This window comes from Amphiura filiformis, chromosome 13 (genome assembly GCF_039555335.1).
Source record: "Amphiura filiformis chromosome 13, Afil_fr2py, whole genome shotgun sequence".
Lineage (NCBI taxonomy): Eukaryota > Metazoa > Echinodermata > Ophiuroidea > Amphilepidida > Amphiuridae > Amphiura > Amphiura filiformis.
In genome coordinates, this window is record NC_092640.1 from 4,962,596 (window position 1) to 4,983,474 (window position 20,879).

Genomic DNA, 20,879 nt, shown 5'->3' on the forward strand with positions numbered 1-20,879 from the left:
CTCAGAAACCAAAGTGGCTTGACTGTCACGCCTTGTCATCCCCTCTCGGTTATGATTACTCGTCGCTACATGGCTCAATGTCACGCTTTCACCGCTCAGGAGTTTCTGCTGGCAAAACTCGGGAGTAACTTCAAATTTAGGTTCACATCCGTCTGAACATGCCTACAATCATCATAATTCCCATCTCACAGATTTCATACTCCAATGCCTACAGTGTTATACCAGCTGTGTGCTATGTCATAACATGGTGGCACTATTGTATGCATTGTTGGATTCAACAAAGCCAACACTGTAATGTGATTGTAAATACAACACATATTTAATCTCGCTTTTGCATGTAATGATTTGTAATTGAAAATTTTACAAATATCAATAAATCACATTGAAATTTATTTCCATTCCCCAAAATCATGTATGTATTTTACATTATAATGGTTTAGTAGAAACTACTATAGTGTTCATTTTTTCAATAAAAAGCAAACAATTTTGTAAATTTTATTATTTTTTAAATACAAAATATTTGTATGTAGTTCGAAATGGGACAAAGAAATTGAAATTTCAAGACTCCATGTCTTTGTTTACATATGCCCTTACCCATGTAACAGTTTTCCTGTAACATTGGGCACGGCCAGGGCTTGAACCCGGGACTCAGTGGTGCAAGGTGAGGGAACAACCGATGTGCCAACTCGCTCTCCCCAATCTGTGGGCAAAATCCATGCTTACATTATGAAACATGAATGTCTCTTTCTCAAACATTTGAATTACTAGGTGTGACATGTTCTGACTATTGACATTACTTTCACCAACCAATTATATTTCAATAGATTTTATGGATTAAACAGTTATATTTAAATAATCAAGTACCACAACCATTGCAGTCACCTCATTTATAGCGAATATTTGCTAATCGGTTACTCAGCAAAATTCTCAACTTCCCCGCATGGTTTACTCTTAAGTATACTGTATGTACATTGTAGGTACATGCTGATTGCCAACCAATCTTTTAGTGTACCTTGGCTAACATTTCAACATTCGACAACAATTATTTTTAAAGTCTTTCCAGATTATCAGAAGCCTAACATTCTTGATATGGAATAGGGAAACTTTTCAATTCAAAGTATATCTTGAAATCTCAAGGTAGATGAAATAGACTACACCAGGCACAAAAAGAAACTCGTCAGTTATATTCATCCTTGATGTTCATTAACTTGATAATTTGGGATTATTCTGAAATATACATTTTGTTAATTGGACTTTGCTTTCTCATTTGACACCCTGTTTGTGAACATTGAGCAAGATATCGCCTCAAACTCTCAAACCCCAAAATGAAAAGTTGCAATTTTAACGATTCAATTGTAAGAAAGAATGAACAGTTTAACCAACCCAAAGTGTTACAATTAAACATGACAACATACTTATAATTATACTGGGGAAACGATTAAGCATCAGTAATGATCTCCTGCACATGCGTACTTACGTAATACTTGTATGTGTGTGTTGTATACCATGACTGCTATAACATTAGACCCAGCTTTAACCACCGTTTATCAGTGGGAGCTGGTAGCCTAATGGATAAGGCGTCCGTCTAGAGATCGGAAGGTCGTGGGTTCGATTCCCATGCCGGCACATTCCCTTGCTTTTTTTTTTTTTTTTTTTGTGTGCCGGTCGGGTTTTGTGTTTATTTGTTGTCATGTTTAATTGTAACACTTTGGGTTGGTTAAACTGTTCATTCTTTCTTATTAAATATATTCAGTTTCCTCTTGTAGCGAGCAATCGTTCCCCATTGTGTTTATTTGTTCTTGTGCAGGATGCGTATCCCCATTACCTACTTTAGATTCAATTGTACCTGTTACACTGTGTGCTTTATTGATTGGCCCGTGGTTCTTGTGTGCAATACAACGATCGTTCCCATTGAAAATTGTTGAAAATGCAACTTTTAATTTTGGGGTCTGAGGCTTTGGAGGCACATATCTTGGTCAATTCTTTTTTTTTTCATGAGCAGGGTGTCAAATGAGAAAGCAAAGTCCAATTAACAAAATGTATATTTCAGAATAATCTAAAATTATCAAGTTTTTGAACAGCAAGGATGAATATAACTGACGAGTTTCTTTTTTTGTGCCTGGTGTATTCTAATACTATGTACTGTGACCAAGCTAATTATGTGCACCAAAGATAATTAACAAATATTTTGTATTAAAGTAATATTTAGGAGTACTTAGTAGTAGTAGTACTAGATAAAGAAACAAAGGTGTGAAGGCCAGTGATCAGTGAATGCACTATCCACCCATTCATAAATGTCTATTGAAATGTTCTCTTCATAATAAGAGAATTGTGATGATTAGTGATGTCAGAAGAGTTTGTCATTACTTCTTTAAGGACCAGGTATTTACTGATACTTTTAACATAATAACTATTGTTTTATTTCCAAGTAACATTTTATGACCAGCATTTGTAAAGGCCCTTTGTCTCAAGATTAAAAAAAAAAAAAAAAATTGTTTGTTTGTCCTCGACCGCTCGCACCTATTTTTACGCCTCGCCTACAACTTTTTTTTAACATTTTTTTTTTTTTTAACATTTTCCCCAAAACTGTAAGTTAAAAACATCGATTTTGTTGGATTTTCTACCTTTCTCGACTTTTACGTCTTGATTTAGGCATTTTACGCAGACCATATCATACGTGTGGCGCATGTCCAAACTCACTATACAAATCTATATTTCGCTGTGAACTTTGTACTTTCGGCGATCGTACTATTAAAAGAACTGAATTTATATCAGATAGCTAGCGTTGTTTGTGGACAAAAACGCAGGGTGAAAATGTGTAAATATACCGATTTTTTTCACAAGTTACAAAAATGTACTAAATACATTGTATTAAAATATTTTTCATACATTTGAAATACATATTTGAATGATATATGTAATAGTTTTTTGATTTTTAAATATTTTCACGTGGTGATTTATATTGTCTGCATAACAACGCTCAAGTGATGCAGTCCAAACATGGCGACCTCACGCAGTTTGCGTATGTGTTTTGCTTGAAAGGAAAGTGATTGTAGATCGCCTTGTAAGTGCCCCTATATCCCTAAATTTACGGGAATTATTTAATAATGTAATGTCAGATGTTCCGGCTACTGCTGATGATCAATTTACCGCCTGGAGATAGCGGTGGGGAGAAAAGAAATGGACCGTGGAGTACTGTTTCTCCTACTGAAACAGTGGCTACCATTGCCGATTTGCAGTTCAGATATGTGCATTTCAAAAAAAAAAAAAAAAAAAAAAAATCCATACCCGCACTAATTTTCAAATGGTTGTGGAGGACAAACAAACAATTTTTTTTTTTTTTTTTTATGTAGGTGTGTCATCCCATACATTTCTTGCATCGTCATCATCATGTGCACAGGAAGTAATTATTAATATTCAATTATGTAAATTCATGTTAATTTGTTAGACTGACCATTACATCATTGTTCAAGATAACTTGCTATTGGATGAAATATTAATAAGGAGGTTGGACCTGTACTTCCTCTCCAAAATATAAGATTGATACTTTTGTAGGATAGAGATACTTCAGACTTGATACGAGTTGAGATACTTGTTACTTGTGATACTAACAGTTGACACATGATACTGACAACATGTAGCATCTTAATAAACTTCACCCTTTGGGTCGATCCTCAACATTGGACTCGTGTTTACCTCTTCGCTAATTTCCCCATACTACTATATAACGCCCGTCACAGTACTCTGATTGAAAATGGATGATAAAGTGAAAAGGCTCATCATCACAGGGGGTTTACTTGAAAATTGTGTACTTTTTGGGTACATGGAAACAATGAGCACTCAAGTGAAAGTTATGAAAGAAAAAACCTTTCATCCACTAAAAAACATGTCAAGCCACAGAAACATTAACATCTCTTGAAAATAAGCCTTTCTGCAAAAATATATACCCCTGTATCTTCATCATAGTCCTCATGCACATACATGTAAGTCAATGTTTTCATCATCGTCATCATCACCCTTACAATCATTATCAATTATCATCATCATGGATCATCACCATGATCAACATCTTCATCATCATCATCATCATGCATCATCATTTTCATTGACTCCTCTTCACCATGGACCTTATCATCATCATCATCATCATCATCATCATCATTATCATCATCACCATCATCATCATCATCATAATCATCATCACCATCATCATCATCATCACCATCATCATCATAATCATTGATCACCTTCATCACCATCATCATCAGCATTGCATGTGTACACAGGTTTTAATCATCATCAGATAAGCAAAAAATGTTTTAAAATATTATGTTGTGAACAGATGTGCCAATTGCTCTATTTTGATGAAATCATCCAAATTCAACGCTCTGATTCAACGCAATGCAATTCAAATTAGCTGTGCAACAGAATGAGGCTGTCACCTCTTTGGTGTCAGTTTGCTAGTGAGGAATCTTAAAGCCATACTGATGACACTACTTCAGTAGTTCAATAGAGAAATGACTCACTGAGATAACTAACCACCAGGAGCAAATTGGGCTATTCCATTTAAAATTCACACTACCCCAGTGGAAGATTTTGGAAATATGTTCCATAGGGGATTAAGGGGATGATGTTTTTCAAATGTAATTGGTTAGGGTTAACCATTTTGAAATCCATACTCCCCTTTATTATGGCTTTATCTAGTTAAGTTATATCTTCCACAACTGGAGTGAGTATTTCAAATGGAAGTTACCAAATTGTCTATTCTTTTCAAAACTTATACTCCCTCTGTGGAAGCCTTTAGCAAAATCTTCCACAGGGGCAGTGTAGATTTTAAATGGAATAGCCCAATGGATAGTTAGATGGATGCCACTTCCAGTTGACATATTCAACAGGCAGAAATTGACATGGGACGACAGGGGGAATTATGAGTGGAAAGGTGGGTAGGGATATGTGCCAGATTTTGAAATGCAACTTTCAGAAAACTTGTTTAGATATGGGGGTTTTTATTTTCAAAATTTCAGATGGGTCCTTTTTTCTTTTTCTTTTTTTCCTTTTGAAAATAGCCCTCACTGTAGCCAATTTTTTAATTTCCCCAACATTTGGAGGAAAATGGGTAAAAATTAAGACAATTTGTGTTAAATTTAGCTCAAGTTTTTGAATTTTGGTATATCGATGGGTTCCCTTTCAAATTCTCAGTGACACACCCCTACCCAAACTAAACTTTAGTACCACCCCCCTGCTACTGGTAGGCCCTTTTCTGCAGGTGGCTATTATATGAGCTGGGCTATAACTTAGAACAAATTAATCAATAAATCCTTTATAGGTATTATTCTATACGGAATAATAATATCCTTTATAGGTATTATTCTATACAGCTTTTGTGAATTTTTAAATAGCATCAACAATTCAATAATTCTATCTCAATGCTTGAATGATGGACAGCAAAAATAGCTTCCCAAGGACATTGACACAAGCCAATGGGCGTTTCACAGTGATGCTGCTCTTTACCTCATCACTACATGCACCTGTAATGCAAAAAAAATGTCTTGTCTCTCGAATATTTTGCAATCATTTTGATACAGCCTGTATAGGCATTTTCTACTGATATTTACTTAGCTTGGTACACAGGTAATTCATCAGCAATGTCAGTCAAGTCTGCCATTTCAGACAAATTATGTCTGCTTCACTGTGTCCAATATATAAAAAATGACCTACGATATGACATTATTAAAATTAAGTACTTATACCCATCAAAATTATGTGTCCTAATAAATAATAAATATTTGAGCTCTAAACGTGTTGGTGATTCCATTAATTTGTCTAAATGATTTGCTTTTTTGACAGTTTTTAACAGAATGACCTTTGAAAATTTGGGTACAAAAACTCATACTCTGCAACTTGAGGTCAAATTTTACACAATGGTTGTTTATTTGATGTTATTGAACTATGCCTTTGGGATGAGGCTATTGTGGTCCATAGTGACCAGTCACTGCCTGATCTACTGATCCCTGATCTACTCTCATCAGGCAGGAATTTAATTTCAATTGTAGAAATTCAAATTGGTTTTATAAAGACATTAATTTATTTTAATTGTAGAATTCAAATTGGTCAAATAACATGATCTTCTGTAGATTTCCTACCTGAACTAACAAACTTGTGCCTTTCATAAAGCGCTGCTAAAACCATAAAAACACCATTTGAATATTTCATTTAATCACCATATGTATGGCTTCTGATTTCGCATACAGTACTTTCTGCATCTTTTTACACCAATTTGAATTTAAATGATGTACAGTGGGGGTCATTTTGCATTGACGTTAATTCCTGAAATGAATTTAAAAGCTTCCCAAATTGAATTCATTGGGCTATTCCAGTTGAAATCCATACACCTACACTAATTCCAATCAGCCGTCTACACTTCGCATGTACTGTGTTATGCTTTGTAGTGACGACTGATTATCTTACAGTCCATATCGTGACGGACTTCTGAAAAATATTCAATGCGACTTTGGTTTGGTGTGCGCCGTGGCGATTGACTAGCTGGGCCCATGTAACGCGTCGCTGTACCGCAGCTGCTGTGACAAGGTCGCTCTGAAATTCTAAAACAACAAATTCGGTCAAAAGGTCAATTTGGTCACAACTGCTCATGCTCTATGCCACAGGAATCCTGTTGCAAAATCTGTCACTTTTTTTTTTCTCAGTCGTCAATCCAGACGGTTGACGACTGAGGGTAGCAGTCTACCATACACCCCTCACGGAAGACATGACTTTAATCTCCCACACAGGGAGGGTGAATTTCAAATGGAGTTCCCTGAATGGATGACTCTATTTGGAATCTATAGGCCTACTCCCTGTGTGGGAGATTTAAAAGTCATGTCTTCCAAAGGAATTGGAGAAAATATCAGGAAAATACAGGGTTTACTTGGGCCTTTTTCCTGACCACTACAAGTACTACAAAATAGCCAATATTTTAGGTGGAAATAAGCTTCATTTTGCAAAATCTCATTTTCTGTATTTTTCTGTTTTCTATTCCAATGATTTTTTTTTTTTTCTGTTTTTGGTACATAAAAACATAAAATTTTCCATTCTAATGTAAAGCAATCAAAATCAAAAACATATTACAAATTTAAGATTTCAACTTTTAACTCCTGATTATGTACATCTGTACCATACATTGTACTGATATGAGAAGCGCAGCACAAACTTGATCCTGTCTGGAGGATGCACGTCCATTTTCCAATTTTCTCAAAGGATCTGCGGCATATTTTGTCTACCTTTTACCGGAGACAGTTAACTACCTGTGATTTGTACAGAGCAGCCAGTCAGCAATTACCTGATCACAAATTGTCTACTTCCAGTTTCAATGATACAGTACTGCAGAAACTCAAAATAAATATCTGGCAGAAAAGAGTTTGAATTACAGCGCTGACTGGGACCCGGCCTGTTCACATTAGAAAATGTCTTCATTCGACTAAGAAGTTAATCTTGACTAATTAAGCATGCGACATACACATCGAACAAAGACATTGCACTGTACACATTTCATGAAAATTAACGAAGCTTGAACGACTATTATTAAAGCCAGCGAAGGTCACTTGTCACATGATCACTTTCCTTTCGTTGATCAAAGCGAGCATACATATTTCAAAATTAGCTTTGTCGAACGAAGTATTCCTTTGTCGAAACAACCTTTTTAGCTTCATTGAACGAAGCAATTTGAATCTTCGTCAAAGGAAAAAAAGTGCGTACACATTAGGAAAAAACAATTTTTAATCTTCGTTTGAGGTTCGTCGAAAGAAGAAAATTTTCAAATGTGAACAGGGTCTGGGTTGGTATTAACTATGTCTGCCAGAGTGCAATTTTGGAGGTCAAAAATGCACCATGATTTTCCAAAAACGCAAAAAATATACTTCCTGCCAAATATATGCAAAATCTTTTAAAAAATGTAAAAAAATATGATTTTTAATTTCTAAATTGCAGATTTGGAGATAGTCTCGGTCCTAGCCGATTTGTGCTCCTTCTTCACTAAACAAACCGTCTGGCGGCAACCTCATAAGTACGTCTTTTCTGATTGGTCAATCATCGCCATAAGAAAATCTTCTGACTGAGAATTATACTCTGGTTGCTCTACGAAAAAGGTATAACTAGAATTTTGCAGCACAGCATCGGCCACAATGCCTCCACCTTGAGGCCTATCATTTTAACCAGTGCAATTTCACTTGACCCTAAAATAACCTTCACATAATTTGCCTCAATAAGGTGGCCGTTCCAACCAAAATTCATGAACCTGCAGCAGCCTTGGGCAATTTGACCCCAGATGACCCTGAATGACCTTGACATTTTTGCCTTGTTTCAGTGGTCGTCCCCACAAAATTTCATGAACCTGTGACAATCTATGGCAATTTGACCCCGGATGACCCCAAAATGACCTTGACATTTTTTGGCTCGCTTGGGTGGTCGCTTCCACCAAATTTCATGAACCTGCAACAATCTATGGTGATTTGACCTGGGATGACCCCAAAATGACCTTGACATTTTTGTCTTCTTACAGTGGTTGTTCCCACCAAATTTCATGAACCTGCAACAATATATGGCGATTTGACCCCAGATGACCCCCAATTGACTTATTTGCCTTCATACTCAAGTTTCTGGAGTCCAAATTTCAAATTTTCGCATTTCTTTGATGGGGATTACACAGTTAAGCCACTTCTGTTAGCTACTGTGGTCACAACTTTTGAGTTAAAGGGAGCCCTCTATAATAAGCAATATGGACATTGCTACCTCTGGTGTTCAGCAATTCTATGAAATTGCAAGAGCGCATTAGCTGACCTAAACACTTACACTTGGATTTGATAGCTTAAAATTATAGGTTTCTGTTTAGGCCTTTTAGTTCCCCATAGCCATTCTTGTTCCATAACAATTTTGCCCTTGAATTGGTTTGTTGTCTTGACATTCACCACATCTTCAGGAATATTACTTCAGGTGTCAATCACTCTCTGTAAGAAGAACCTCCTCAGATTTAGGCCTTTGTGCAGCTGCTTCTTGAAGAGTTTGTAGTTGTGTCCCCTGGTGCCTACATTGTCCTTGGTCATGTGGTGAAGAGCTCACTCTGGTAGTCTGGTTTGATATCTTCTTTTTTTTCTAGTCCATTCAAGATTTTGAAAACCTCTATTTTCAACATAACTTTCCTGTATGTTGATATGTGTACGCTAAAAAATCAATGTACGCATACCGGTACATTATACATGTAGATCCTGACCCTGTATCGGTATATAGTCATGAATGTGCTGCTGTGACGTAATTTTGCAGTAAACCTTTGACAAGTGTGTACCGTGATGTTGCAAGGTCAGAGCTAACAACACATACGGCGCAAAGTTCATTAAAAAAAATAAGTGAAATTCAACGCAAAACACGCGATGTACGGTACATTAAAAGACGCTCTCGTCAAAGGTTTACAATAATATTTCAAGTAGATAGATTTCTCTTATGTCTTACATGTACGTCTAGCAATTAGGGGTTCATTTATAAATTTTCATGATTCAAAGGTTGTCCATACATACTCACGATATAACGATGTTTCTGATTGGATTTGCGCCTTTTTTGCTGGTCATAAATTCCGTTTATGACCAGTACGCAGGGCATAAACAAGCTGCGTCACGCAGCGTTGGAACCCAATTAACACGATCCACGATTTGCTAGTGTTGCGTATACGCGCATTAGGGTGGGCCAAAAAACACTTTTTTTCTCGGATCGACTTGGAACTCTCGGAGAATTTTACTGGGGTACATACTACTATTGTGCTAAAATATCAGTAAGATCGAGCATGTTTCCCCAGGCAGTAGATTTTCATAAAATCCCTACTTATTTGCCATTTCTTACTGTATAACTCTATGGAGAAATCAGTAGAAACAACCTGGGAAAAGTAGGCATTGAGATGACATCAGGATTTCGGGCATGATCGTTGATTTATGCCCGAGGCGTGAGCCGAGGGGCGAGGGCATAAACAGCGATCATGCCCTCAATCCTATGAATGAGCCGTGAGCCCCTAATTTATGCCAGAGGGGCCGCTTGAAAATATAAGAATGAACCCCGTTCATACATATACCAGAACATTTTGTGATTCTTATTTCATCAAATAACAAACAATTACAAGTAACATTATTAAAAACAATGATTTTCCTTCACTTTCCCTACCCGACGATCTCACATCCGGGACATCATGGACATGCACCAGCGGCCCGATACACGCCGCTTATACGTGGCTCTCGACCAATCACACACGCTGTTATATTATAGCGTGTATGTATGAACAACATGATCAGACAATATTGATGAGTTTTACTAGTGATCTAGTGCCGTACTATTACGCTGACTTTCGTATTCGGCGAGGAGGACGATTTCGACCTCCCTGGTTTGTTTACAAACAGAGAGGTAGACAAAAGACCGCTCCGCTTGTCCAAACACTCAAGTATCAGAAGGATGGTCCACAATAGCGTGATTCACGTAACATGAATAGGGATTAAAAAGCTGTCACGTAGAGCCATGTGCTTCTATTGTCCAATTTGCCATCAAGATTTCATATGGAAACAGTTCAGACCCAGTACATGATCATGTCAGAAATTAATATTTTGTTCTGGGTCTGATAATTCGGACTACTAGTGATCATGGATTGTCATGATTGTGATTGTGATTGTGAAAACAAGCATGACAAGCCACAAGGGCAAGGCAAGCTGAAGCAATGATCCCGGGGCAATGATCATCAAACATCATCATTCATTGAGTGACATTCACACTGCATTGGCCATTGTGAATGCAGGCCTGACATTTTAAAAACAACTTGACTTTTATAGTTAATAATCATAAGCATTTTTGCTTTCTGTATATTATTCATGCGTATTATAATATGGAACAATAAAATCGTAAGAACAAAACGTAAGAAATCAAATCAATGCATTAGGCATGTTAGGTGTGAGTCAGTAAATAACGTAAATCAACAATCAATGACAATGAATGAATGAAGTTCTTTTTATTTTCGCCACGCCTGACGATCGAAAACATACCTTCCGCCAGCTCCTGTTCCAATTCCGTAAGCTTTACCCGCACTTGGGCGGGTAATTTAGCTTTATCAAACTTTGGTTCCGCCATAGATAGGCATCAAACAATCCTATAGAGCAGTTAAAGTATTCCTTTTAACGAAATTTATCCGTACTAACTCGACTTCCCTTCACTGTTTTGACTATACGTCGTCGGCCATATTGAATGCCGTCATTGCAGTGTTGCTAGAATCAGTTGGTTAAATGGCCCACCCAATAGCTGGTCGAGATTACCGTTCTGTTCAATTAGATTGGGCGGTATGGTGAAGCAGATCTTTTATATAAACACCCAAATGGGCGCACTATACACGACTATTAGAATAAATAATATCACGTGATCAAATAAATGTACTCGTAAAAAAAAGGTCGTGAGAAATAAAAGATTTCGGTGCAGTGTTCACTCAAAACTTTAGTCACCAGCTTTTTATTGTTACTCCAGGGCTCCATAGTCTCGATAAAAGTCGATCGATATGGTATGCCTACATGTTGAAATCAGCACAATTCATAGATACACCTTTTTGCTATGAAATTATTTTTCTCGGTCAATATAAAAGAATATTTTTTTCCATCAGTAGGCCCCATAAACCCGGGCCATAGGGTAAATTGGGGTAAATGGAACGGTGGGGTAAATGGAACGCTGAGAATACAATTCCCTCAATCAAGAAAAAAATTGGGCAACATCATACCGACTGTTCCATTTACCCCAACGCCATACGTTCTGCTTTCGTTTGATACCCCAAGCGTGGGTTTAGCCTACTCGGTATTTGAGTGGAAGAAAATCTCAAATGTTGTCACTGACCTTGAAGTGGTGCTACGGTTCAGTGAACATTACTAATTTAAGGGTATTGATTCCTAAATATTTGAATGTTGTGCTGAGAGTTGTCTTACAATATTGGCAATATGTTTGTTTTCTACAATAACATAAATGTTTTAAACAATAAAATAGCAGATTTTAATGATGAAATTATGCAAATTAATATGCTAATTATCTAATTAATTAGTTTGGTGTTCCATTTACCCCACAACAGATCCACTTGGGTAAATGGAACACGGTTGACTGACTTCAAATATATATAACATGTTAATATTTTTAATTGGTTTAATTATTATGAAATTATATACCACAAATAACTAATTCATGGTAGATTAGGCCTCCTATTGATTTTTTAAAAATCTGAAAACCATTTTTTTCTGTTATGTAGGCCTACCGAGAGAAAGTGTTTTTTTACGTGGTATTTTACCATGTGGTATTTTACCATGTTTATAAAAAAACATGAAAACAAAATTATTTTTGTTAATCTTTTGTTTAGTCACAAAATAGGCCTATATGTTAAATAAAAATATTCTGATGTCTTTTCAATGTAAATATAGCAATGAATGTAGGCTCCTTGCAAGTAATGCCCCTTGTTCCAATTCCCCAACCCACTATTCCATTTACCCCAATTTGTTGGGGTAACTGGAACACCATGACCATGCATGTATTTGGACCGATACAAGAAACAAAGCCATAAAATGGGAGTTTATCTGTTAAAACAAGTTGTAAAAACATATTAGGCCTAAACCCGGGCTAAAAACACTGTGTGCTTGGATTAAAATTAGGCATGAAATTGTGTCTTTTATTGTAAGATTTTTGATTTTTATAGGCCTTAACTCCGTCCGCGAGCTTTTTTCGGAATTCATGTTTTAGCACCTCAAAGGCACTTGCATATCGTGTGGGTCTATAATTATTAATAGGCCTAGGCCTATAGTTTTGTCAGAATATTCATTTTGCCAAAATGACCAACCATACTTCATTTCTAATAGGGCCTATAACCAGCAGAAATAATCGATATTTATAGTGTGGCGGGTCGTTGAAGATGAAAAGCAGGTGCAACCCGGAAAAAATTGGTACAAAGCGGCTGATTTTTGCACCAGACAAGCAGAATGTATCATAGAACATCATATCCAAAATCCACCAAAATCCTCTTTGGGGAATTCTTTTTATCCAAGATGGCCGCCAAAATGGCCGCCACAACATATAATTAGCTATACCGGGTATCTCAGCTTCTGAAGCAGATATGATGATGATTTTAGTGTCTTTGAATCAGGCTGCAACCTGGTTTCGACATATTCTAATGACAGTGGAATAAATGTCAAGCTCTTTGAGGTTCCGTTGTTTACAGCATGCATAAAGCATTATAGGGGCCTAAATATCTACATTTATTTATTAGGCCTATATATCAGCTTCTGAAGCAAAGTAGCTGTTTTTTGGACTCATCTGCAAGTATAATCGCCGTCAGCATTTCGGAAATTTTCTCCTCTGCAATCTCCAAAAGCTGTGACACTTGTTCAATTTTGCGACAGGAACATCCGTTATTTCCACAAGGATTCCTGGAGGGTAGGCCTATACATTTGCATCGTACAAACTTAAGCAAGCTTTGTGGTGCTGCATCTTCCCAGTGGCGTACCGTGGCCGTCCCAACCCCGGGGAGCTGAAGAAAATTCAATTTTGCCGCCCCTTCCTCAACAGCCCGCAAAGGTTGACCCAATTTTTTTCTCGGTCGTTTGAAAAAGTGAAGAGCAAAAAAAAAAAAACAGCACATTTTGATGTATAGTACCATTTTTTCAAAAAATTTTATGCTTTATCAAATTTTTCCGCCCTTTTTTATTTACTAATTCTTTTTTCCGCCCCCCTTGCCGCCCCTCTTCTTCAGCCGCCCCTTCATTTTGGCCGCCCCCTGCTTTTACCCCGGGGCTGGCGCCCCAAAGCCGCCCCCCCCAAAAAAAAAAAAATACGCGCATGTCTTCCAGTGCTAGCGTGTCGGAGCGTTTCCAACCCCACTGCTTTGGATCCAAGTAATTGTTTGAGAGCATTCTCCATAGTATGACCTGCAAAAGAAATCGCAGACTGAAAATATGCTGCTCTTTCAGTAGGTGGAAGCCCCGGGGGTGGAAGCTTCTGTGGATCAAGTGATGCTTTATTTGGTGATACCATTGCCATGAATTTAATGTTTTCCTATTGTACCACCTTTTTAGGGCGTAATATAGAAACAGTGCCAAAAATATCTCTGCCAAAAATCGCTTGCCCCCCCCGCCCTTCGACCTGCCAAAAATTCGATCTGCCAAAACAATGCTTGCCCCCCCGCCCCTTTGGCCTGCCAACCCCTTCCCCCATAATTCAATTCATCACGCGGGGGTACTCATAATTATTGTACCACCCCGTTAAATCACTGAGTGAGCCTTGTAGGTCTACAACAATATAGCCATCGCTTGACTAGAGTTCTGAGTGTGTTGATATTGTCATACAGACAGTCTACAAGCTCTTGCTTGAGATTAGACTATGCCATAGTCGATTTTTGATCAATAAAAATGTTATTAATCTTGATGAACGCATTCAGTTGAACTCGAAATTAGGCCTATACTGATATTTAGTACCGGGGTACATCAAAATATATGAAAAAGTTTAGGCTATATAAATTATATTTGTGACAGTAAAAGTAAAGTATAGGCCCTACGTAGGCTTATATTATTGAATGCAACATATCATAATGGCATAATTATAATGACACTTCAATACTGAACAATTCTAATTTTAGAATCTGCCAGTTTATTATCCGAAAAACCCTTGGGAAGCTAACAAACAGAGGGCGTACGGTGACTGAAAAGATCAGTTGTGAAAATCTATCAATTGTGCACTCATTAATTAAATCAGAGTTTTAAGCTTAAATGTAATAGCCAGAGTAGTGCACAATTGGCAAGTGGACTACGGAGAAGTCTAGCTTGAGATGCGCGAGTGAATTTCCACGTAAAATCACCTGGCAGGCAGGGTGGGAGTTATTTGCTGTATACCTGATACATACATATAGGGTAACTTGGGGCAAATTGGGACACAGGGTAATTTGGGACAGTGATTTCGGAAATACTTTTATACCTTAAAATAGTCACATTTTGCCCATTTTTGCAACAAAATAACTTTGATATAATGTATATTTATATTTCAAACCGTTTAAAAGTACCATTCTTCATTAAACAGGAACTTCTGAGGGCCGTAAGCTTAACACATCAAAATAAGTATTCCATTTTTATGTCATGTCTAAGCAGAGGTCACGACTTGTGGCTCAATATCTGAATCAATGGTCCGGATTAGTGTTTCTCAAATTGAAAAATAACTTCTAAGCTACCCTTTTAATTAAATAAGACAAAAATTGTAACTTTTTTCTTCGAAAATTATAAGAAAAGCTTTCTTTTAGAAATATGCCAAATTGGGGTAAAATGGGACGCCATTGATTTACTGTGTGCTAACTCAAACTGTCCCATTTTGCCCCAACAAAAAAAGTCCCATAGTAAATCAATGGCGTCCCATTTTACCCCAGCTGTCCCATTTTACCCCAGCCTCTGTTACAGAAAAATCTTGCAGTGGGGTAAAATGGGACGCCTTAAAGACACCTTAATAAAATAATGAAGCCGGAAGCCGACCGGCACCAATTTTTGTGAAACGTAAGTCTACGAGACTCTTGGTGATGTACATTTTGTTTTGTAGTGGTGACTTGTCGCAAGTTGCCGGGTATTAGTATTATAGCCGAGTAAAATCTGGTGGGGCAAAATGGGACATTAGGTGGACCAATTTGCCTGACGGACCGACCACACGCACTTGAGGAACTCGCGTCGATTTGAATTTTTATCTTTTTTTTTTCTCCAAGCCCAAAAGTAATATGCTATTTACGATTCTAAAAATCAAAACGAGAAAGATTTTAAATTTTTTTCGCAAAGGAAAATTTGCCGGAAAAACGCATGTGAATTTTTCATTCTCCATTGAAATGTGTACAAAAGTGAAAAGTTGAAGCCCAAAATTGGCACTTTCCTTAATTTTCAGTGCTTTGAAATTCATGGGAGTAAAAATATGGCCAATTTCGAACATATTATTTTTCACCCCTCCCCGAAAAACCCACCCACCATGCCCCCCCCATCATTTGGGCAATTTTCAGTTTTTACTCATAGACGAGCTTCTACACTGAGACTATGTTCCAGGAGGGTTTGCAAACCCGGTTTGCAAAACGAGAAAAGATAACCAAACCCCAAGAAAATTTCTACCCCTTTAAAAAGTTAAAACAATCGCCCCAACCCTTGGGCTCGGATAGCCCGTGGCGTAACTAGGATTGGTAGCGCCGCGCCCGGGGCGAGAAACAAAATTGGCGCCCCTACCGCCCCCTGGCGCCGGGGAATGTCCCCCCGAACCCCCTGGTGCCGGGGAATGCCCCCCCAGTTACGCCACTGCGGATAGTACGGGGATAGCAACGTTTGCGCAGTATTTTCATGAGAGCACACATGATCATATCAGACATATGGTGGAGGTATATCTTCAATACGAAATGGCAAACGTATCTCCACCCTCCCCAAACCAGAACCCCTGGGGGCACTTCAATATGAAATGGATATAGGTGTAGGGCTGGCACTTTCGCACTAAGGGGCATTCGGTGAGAGCAAAATGTAAAAAATATATGGGGTCATTGGTCATTGGGTGAGAGCATGATTTTGGCAGCAAAATGTAAAAAATAAGGGGTCATTGGGTGAGAACATGACCTTATGGAATATTTGGGTGAGAGCCGAAAAAGCGCCACAGAAACCTCGAAAATCGAATTTCTAGTTCTAAATGGCTTAAAATTTCTTTGTTTTTTCAAAATAAGCTACAAAATCAGTGATAAATGAAAGTTGCTGTTCAAATTGAACTTGTAAGGGAAGGGTCTTTGGGTGACAGATCAAATGGAAAAATATGGGGTCTTCGGGTGACAGAGCATGTGTTCGTAAAAAAATATGGGGTCTTTGGGTGACAGCGATGCTGAAAAAGGGGTCTTAACAGCCCTACATACGCGTCACCTCCAAAGTTGGAGTGCCCCCCGGACCAGAACATGCTAACCTATTATTATACATGTACAGGGTGAGTCAAAAAAAGTGCAATAGAGAAAAGAATCCATTTTTATTTAAGAACCGAGTTGAAATTTTTAGGTTTTAAAACATTTTATATATGGTATATCCATCAGTGACCTTGTGTGAAAATATTAAGGAATTAGCATTTACCGTTTTGTTTTTATGACACATTTTATAGCGGTACCCAATTTTAATGTTTGTCCAAGAGACATCTAAAATTTGAATGTCAGCCCACTATGTGTAAGGTAGATTTGGAACCGCTGCCATTTTCTTAACCTCGTTGGCATTAAAATAAAATGGAGCACCCAAAGTGTTATTGCCCTTGGTCTTGTTTAAAGGCACATATAAAATTAACAGATGTGGAAATAGGAGTATAAACTGACCAGTAGGTACCAGTTGTAGTCCAACTAATTCATGGCATATTGGATGGCCTAGGGGAAAGTTAGCCCATATTAGCAAGACTATCCTTGCCTTCAAGGTGAAACAAACCTACTCATCTGGCCATGGGCTGGCCTGGTGTCAGATCTTACCCAGGGAAAGATGACATTCCAATATATGCCTTTAAGGAGAAGAAACATTATTTGTTGTTGTTTTCATTTTACCTTTACTTTAAAGATGATTATTCTCTATCAAAAAGATACACATTTGTAGGCGGGTTTTTCAAATGTCGAAATGAATTGCGCGCAAATTGAAGTGGGGTGAATTTCAAAATATCCAGTAAGTTGGACATATTGGGATTAAAAAAACTAGAGTTGGAGTCGAGTGAGGTATGAAGGACTTAAAGTAATGTTAGAAAAAAATTAAAATAACGCAAAAATCGACCTTATTTAAGTTAAAGTCAGTTTCAGATCTGGTGTCTTTACCGTGCACTGTATACATGGTACCTCGTGGACAAATAACGAAATTGGGTATCGCAACAAAAGGACTCATAAAAATTAAACGGTAGTCGCAATTCACTTCATATTTTCACAGAAGGTGGTCACTGAGTGTAGCATTTATAAAATATTTCAATATTGGGGAAGTTCAACTTGGTTCTTACATAAATATTGATTCTTTGCTATATTGCAGTTTTTTTGACTCACCCTGTATATACTGCGCCAATAAAGTATCCTTACACTTGGAAAAATAAACACAATTTCAAAACTGAACAATATTGGGGTAAATTTATTTTTTTAATAGATGCCCTATAAAAACAAATTTTCCCCAATATTGTTCAGTTTGGAATTTGTGATTATTTTTCCAAATGTAAGGATACTTTATTGGCGCAGTATATAATTTGTTTGATGTCACCAGGCGGCGGATGACATGATCGAGCCGGCAACTTGTGAAACCGCCCGGCCGTATGGCATTTTCCAACTTTGTCGGTTAGTTTTGTGGGTTCATTATCGAACCCCAACGGTTTTAGCTTGTATTTATATTATTTATCAACATAGGCCTATTTGTTTGTGATATTTCAAGCGTTTTAAAATTTCAAAATAATCCCATTCAATTACACGGTTGACGATGAAAATTTACTGAATTTAGAGAATGCAATGCGGCCACCACCTGGATGTCACTAGATGTCGATAGAGCGCCCCCTATTTCTATTTGCCATTCCCAACGCTCTGCAGGGTCTATTGTTCTATTGTTTCCGATTAGAGCGCTGACATATTGGAAAATGTTGCCAATCAATATTCATGAGAGTGTACATTCAACGTCCAGTTTGCGAAATTGGGTGAGTTGTGTTTGGTAGGTGTGAAATACATCTGACTGGGCGTTTTAATTACGTAACGAATAAAGGCATTGACATCATCGAATGGCTGCCCAGTGCTGTTATGTGTTTAGTTAATAGGCCTAATAATTATTATTAAATGTATTCATCATTCCTTTCATTTCCCTTCTCTGTACTTATTCTTTCCTAGGCCTACACTTTATCATTCCCTCGCTCTCATTAGCCCCTCTCACCCTCCCTCTCTCATTCCCATCATTTTCCTTATATTTCTATTTATCTACTTGTCTTTATTATATCTTTTTATTTCTCACTTACTCCCGCTCCTCTTCCTCCCTCTTCCCCTCCCAAGACTTCTCACAGCCACTATTTCTATACCAATCTCCTTAAAAACAACCTTTATAGGCCTATACTTATTATACTTACATGTATACGTACAGCGATTACCATTATAGTGTAATATAGATATATGGACTAGACATGGCAGCCTTCATACATTCTAATGTGTAATCGGTCAGTAAGAGCATTCCATTTATTTAAATGAAACGCCTAACGTTAGGTGGGTGGTAAAGATGATTGCATCGACAGCTAAAGCCTCCTTATAGAATTCAGACCCACACAAGCACACATTTGGGATACGAGAGTACAATGGTACCACTTTACACATGACTGCCCTTACACATGACTGTAGTGTGGTCACTTATTGATACTCGCCTGTTGTGTAGAGCGTTAATATGGTGCCGGATCAGTGACCAATTTAATGGCGGAACCCCTTTATTCGAAACAATGGTACCACTTTTATGAATAGCCTGTCGCAACTTCTAATCGGCATCAAACGAACAAAAGATTATATAATCTATTGCGACTCTATTTCTATTTAAAAGCTCTTTGGCCATTCCTCTCACCCCGATTTATTTGCTTCCTTGAAGCATGGAAGAAAGAGATGAGAAGGAACCACAACGACTTCGATCGGCCAAGTTTTAATCCGCTTATCTATTGACGCATGAAAAGAAAAGCTATCAATGGTACTTACTTTCATGTATGATCCATTTACCGCGATCGATGCTTGGCGAAATCATTACTGGAAAAAAACTATAACAAACCCATCCAAGAACAAACAAACGCTACCCAGAAGTAAGATTATGGAATTTCACTGATGCTCTGAACATGAATAGTAGCTTTGTTTTGGTGTTCGTGTTGTGTAGAAAATGTCCTTTAAAACATCGAAAAGGTCATCAAAATCGGCCGTTTTTTGGCTGAGTTTCATCTTTAGCAAATAAGGTAAGATTTTGGTGACTTTTCCGAGGAACACTCGATGCAAAATGTTCTTAAATAATGTACAATGTTCCGGTTGAGTCCGGTCCGGTACATGAAACCTGTTTAATTTAATAGTTTATATGTGTATAATCGTAACTAGCTAACTCGTTTCAGTGCCAAAGACTGCCAACTCTGAGAAAAGTCATCAAAGTTCGGGAAAATTGGGCGAAATGGAAGAAAAAGATGTAGGCCATCAATGACCGATGATAACGTCACCAGAGAAAATCCTATAGAGTGCTTGCACGGAAGGTCATTAGTTCAAATCATCCTTCAGACACGCTCCAGAAGACATGCAAATACATGAAGTATTATACCAATCACCTATTTAACGCGGGGTATTGATCAAAGTAAATCCTCATGAATAACAATGTCAATTAAATGTCTTGAAAAAATATTTTGAAAAGAATAAGTAATTGAAACATAGAGAAAGTATTGAAATCATAGCTTTTATACTCTTTGATATATGACGCTAACTAGTTCATCTCCTATATCTACAACACAGCGCTTCCAGTACGGGTCAATTGCCTATTTTCCTGTGTTGTGTGCATACATGTAGTTAACAATAACTGCATGGCGTCCCCACTAATCATGCTAATTTAATATCATGCTAAAACTTGCACCACGCATGTCCCCACAATCAGTACACGTAGCGGATCTAAAGCAGTCAGCATGGCATGGTCAGGGGGCATCCGCCGAGGGGGAATATTTTCCCCTCAGAACTTTTGCAAAATGACTAAGCGTACCATTTATTTTGGCGGACCTTTTTTTTTTTTTTCTTTTTTTTTTTTGCACTAGGCCTATCAGCTTTAAAAAGCCGAACATTTGCGAAATAACGGCCCAATTGAAGCAAATTT

The 20,879-nt window shown here is 37.7% G+C and overlaps 1 protein-coding gene across 1 annotated transcript in view; it reads right to left on the reverse strand.

Moving 5' to 3' along the window:
• LOC140167918 (disco-interacting protein 2 homolog C-like) overlaps positions 1-11,277 on the reverse strand; it is a 140,960-nt gene extending 129,683 nt beyond the window's left edge. Inside the window, 1 exon segment of the mRNA XM_072191209.1 lies at positions 11,064-11,277. Within this exon segment, the coding sequence (XP_072047310.1) occupies positions 11,064-11,148 (85 nt within the window). The 5' untranslated portion in view covers positions 11,149-11,277.
• Between the last annotated feature and the right edge of the window lie 9,602 nt (positions 11,278-20,879).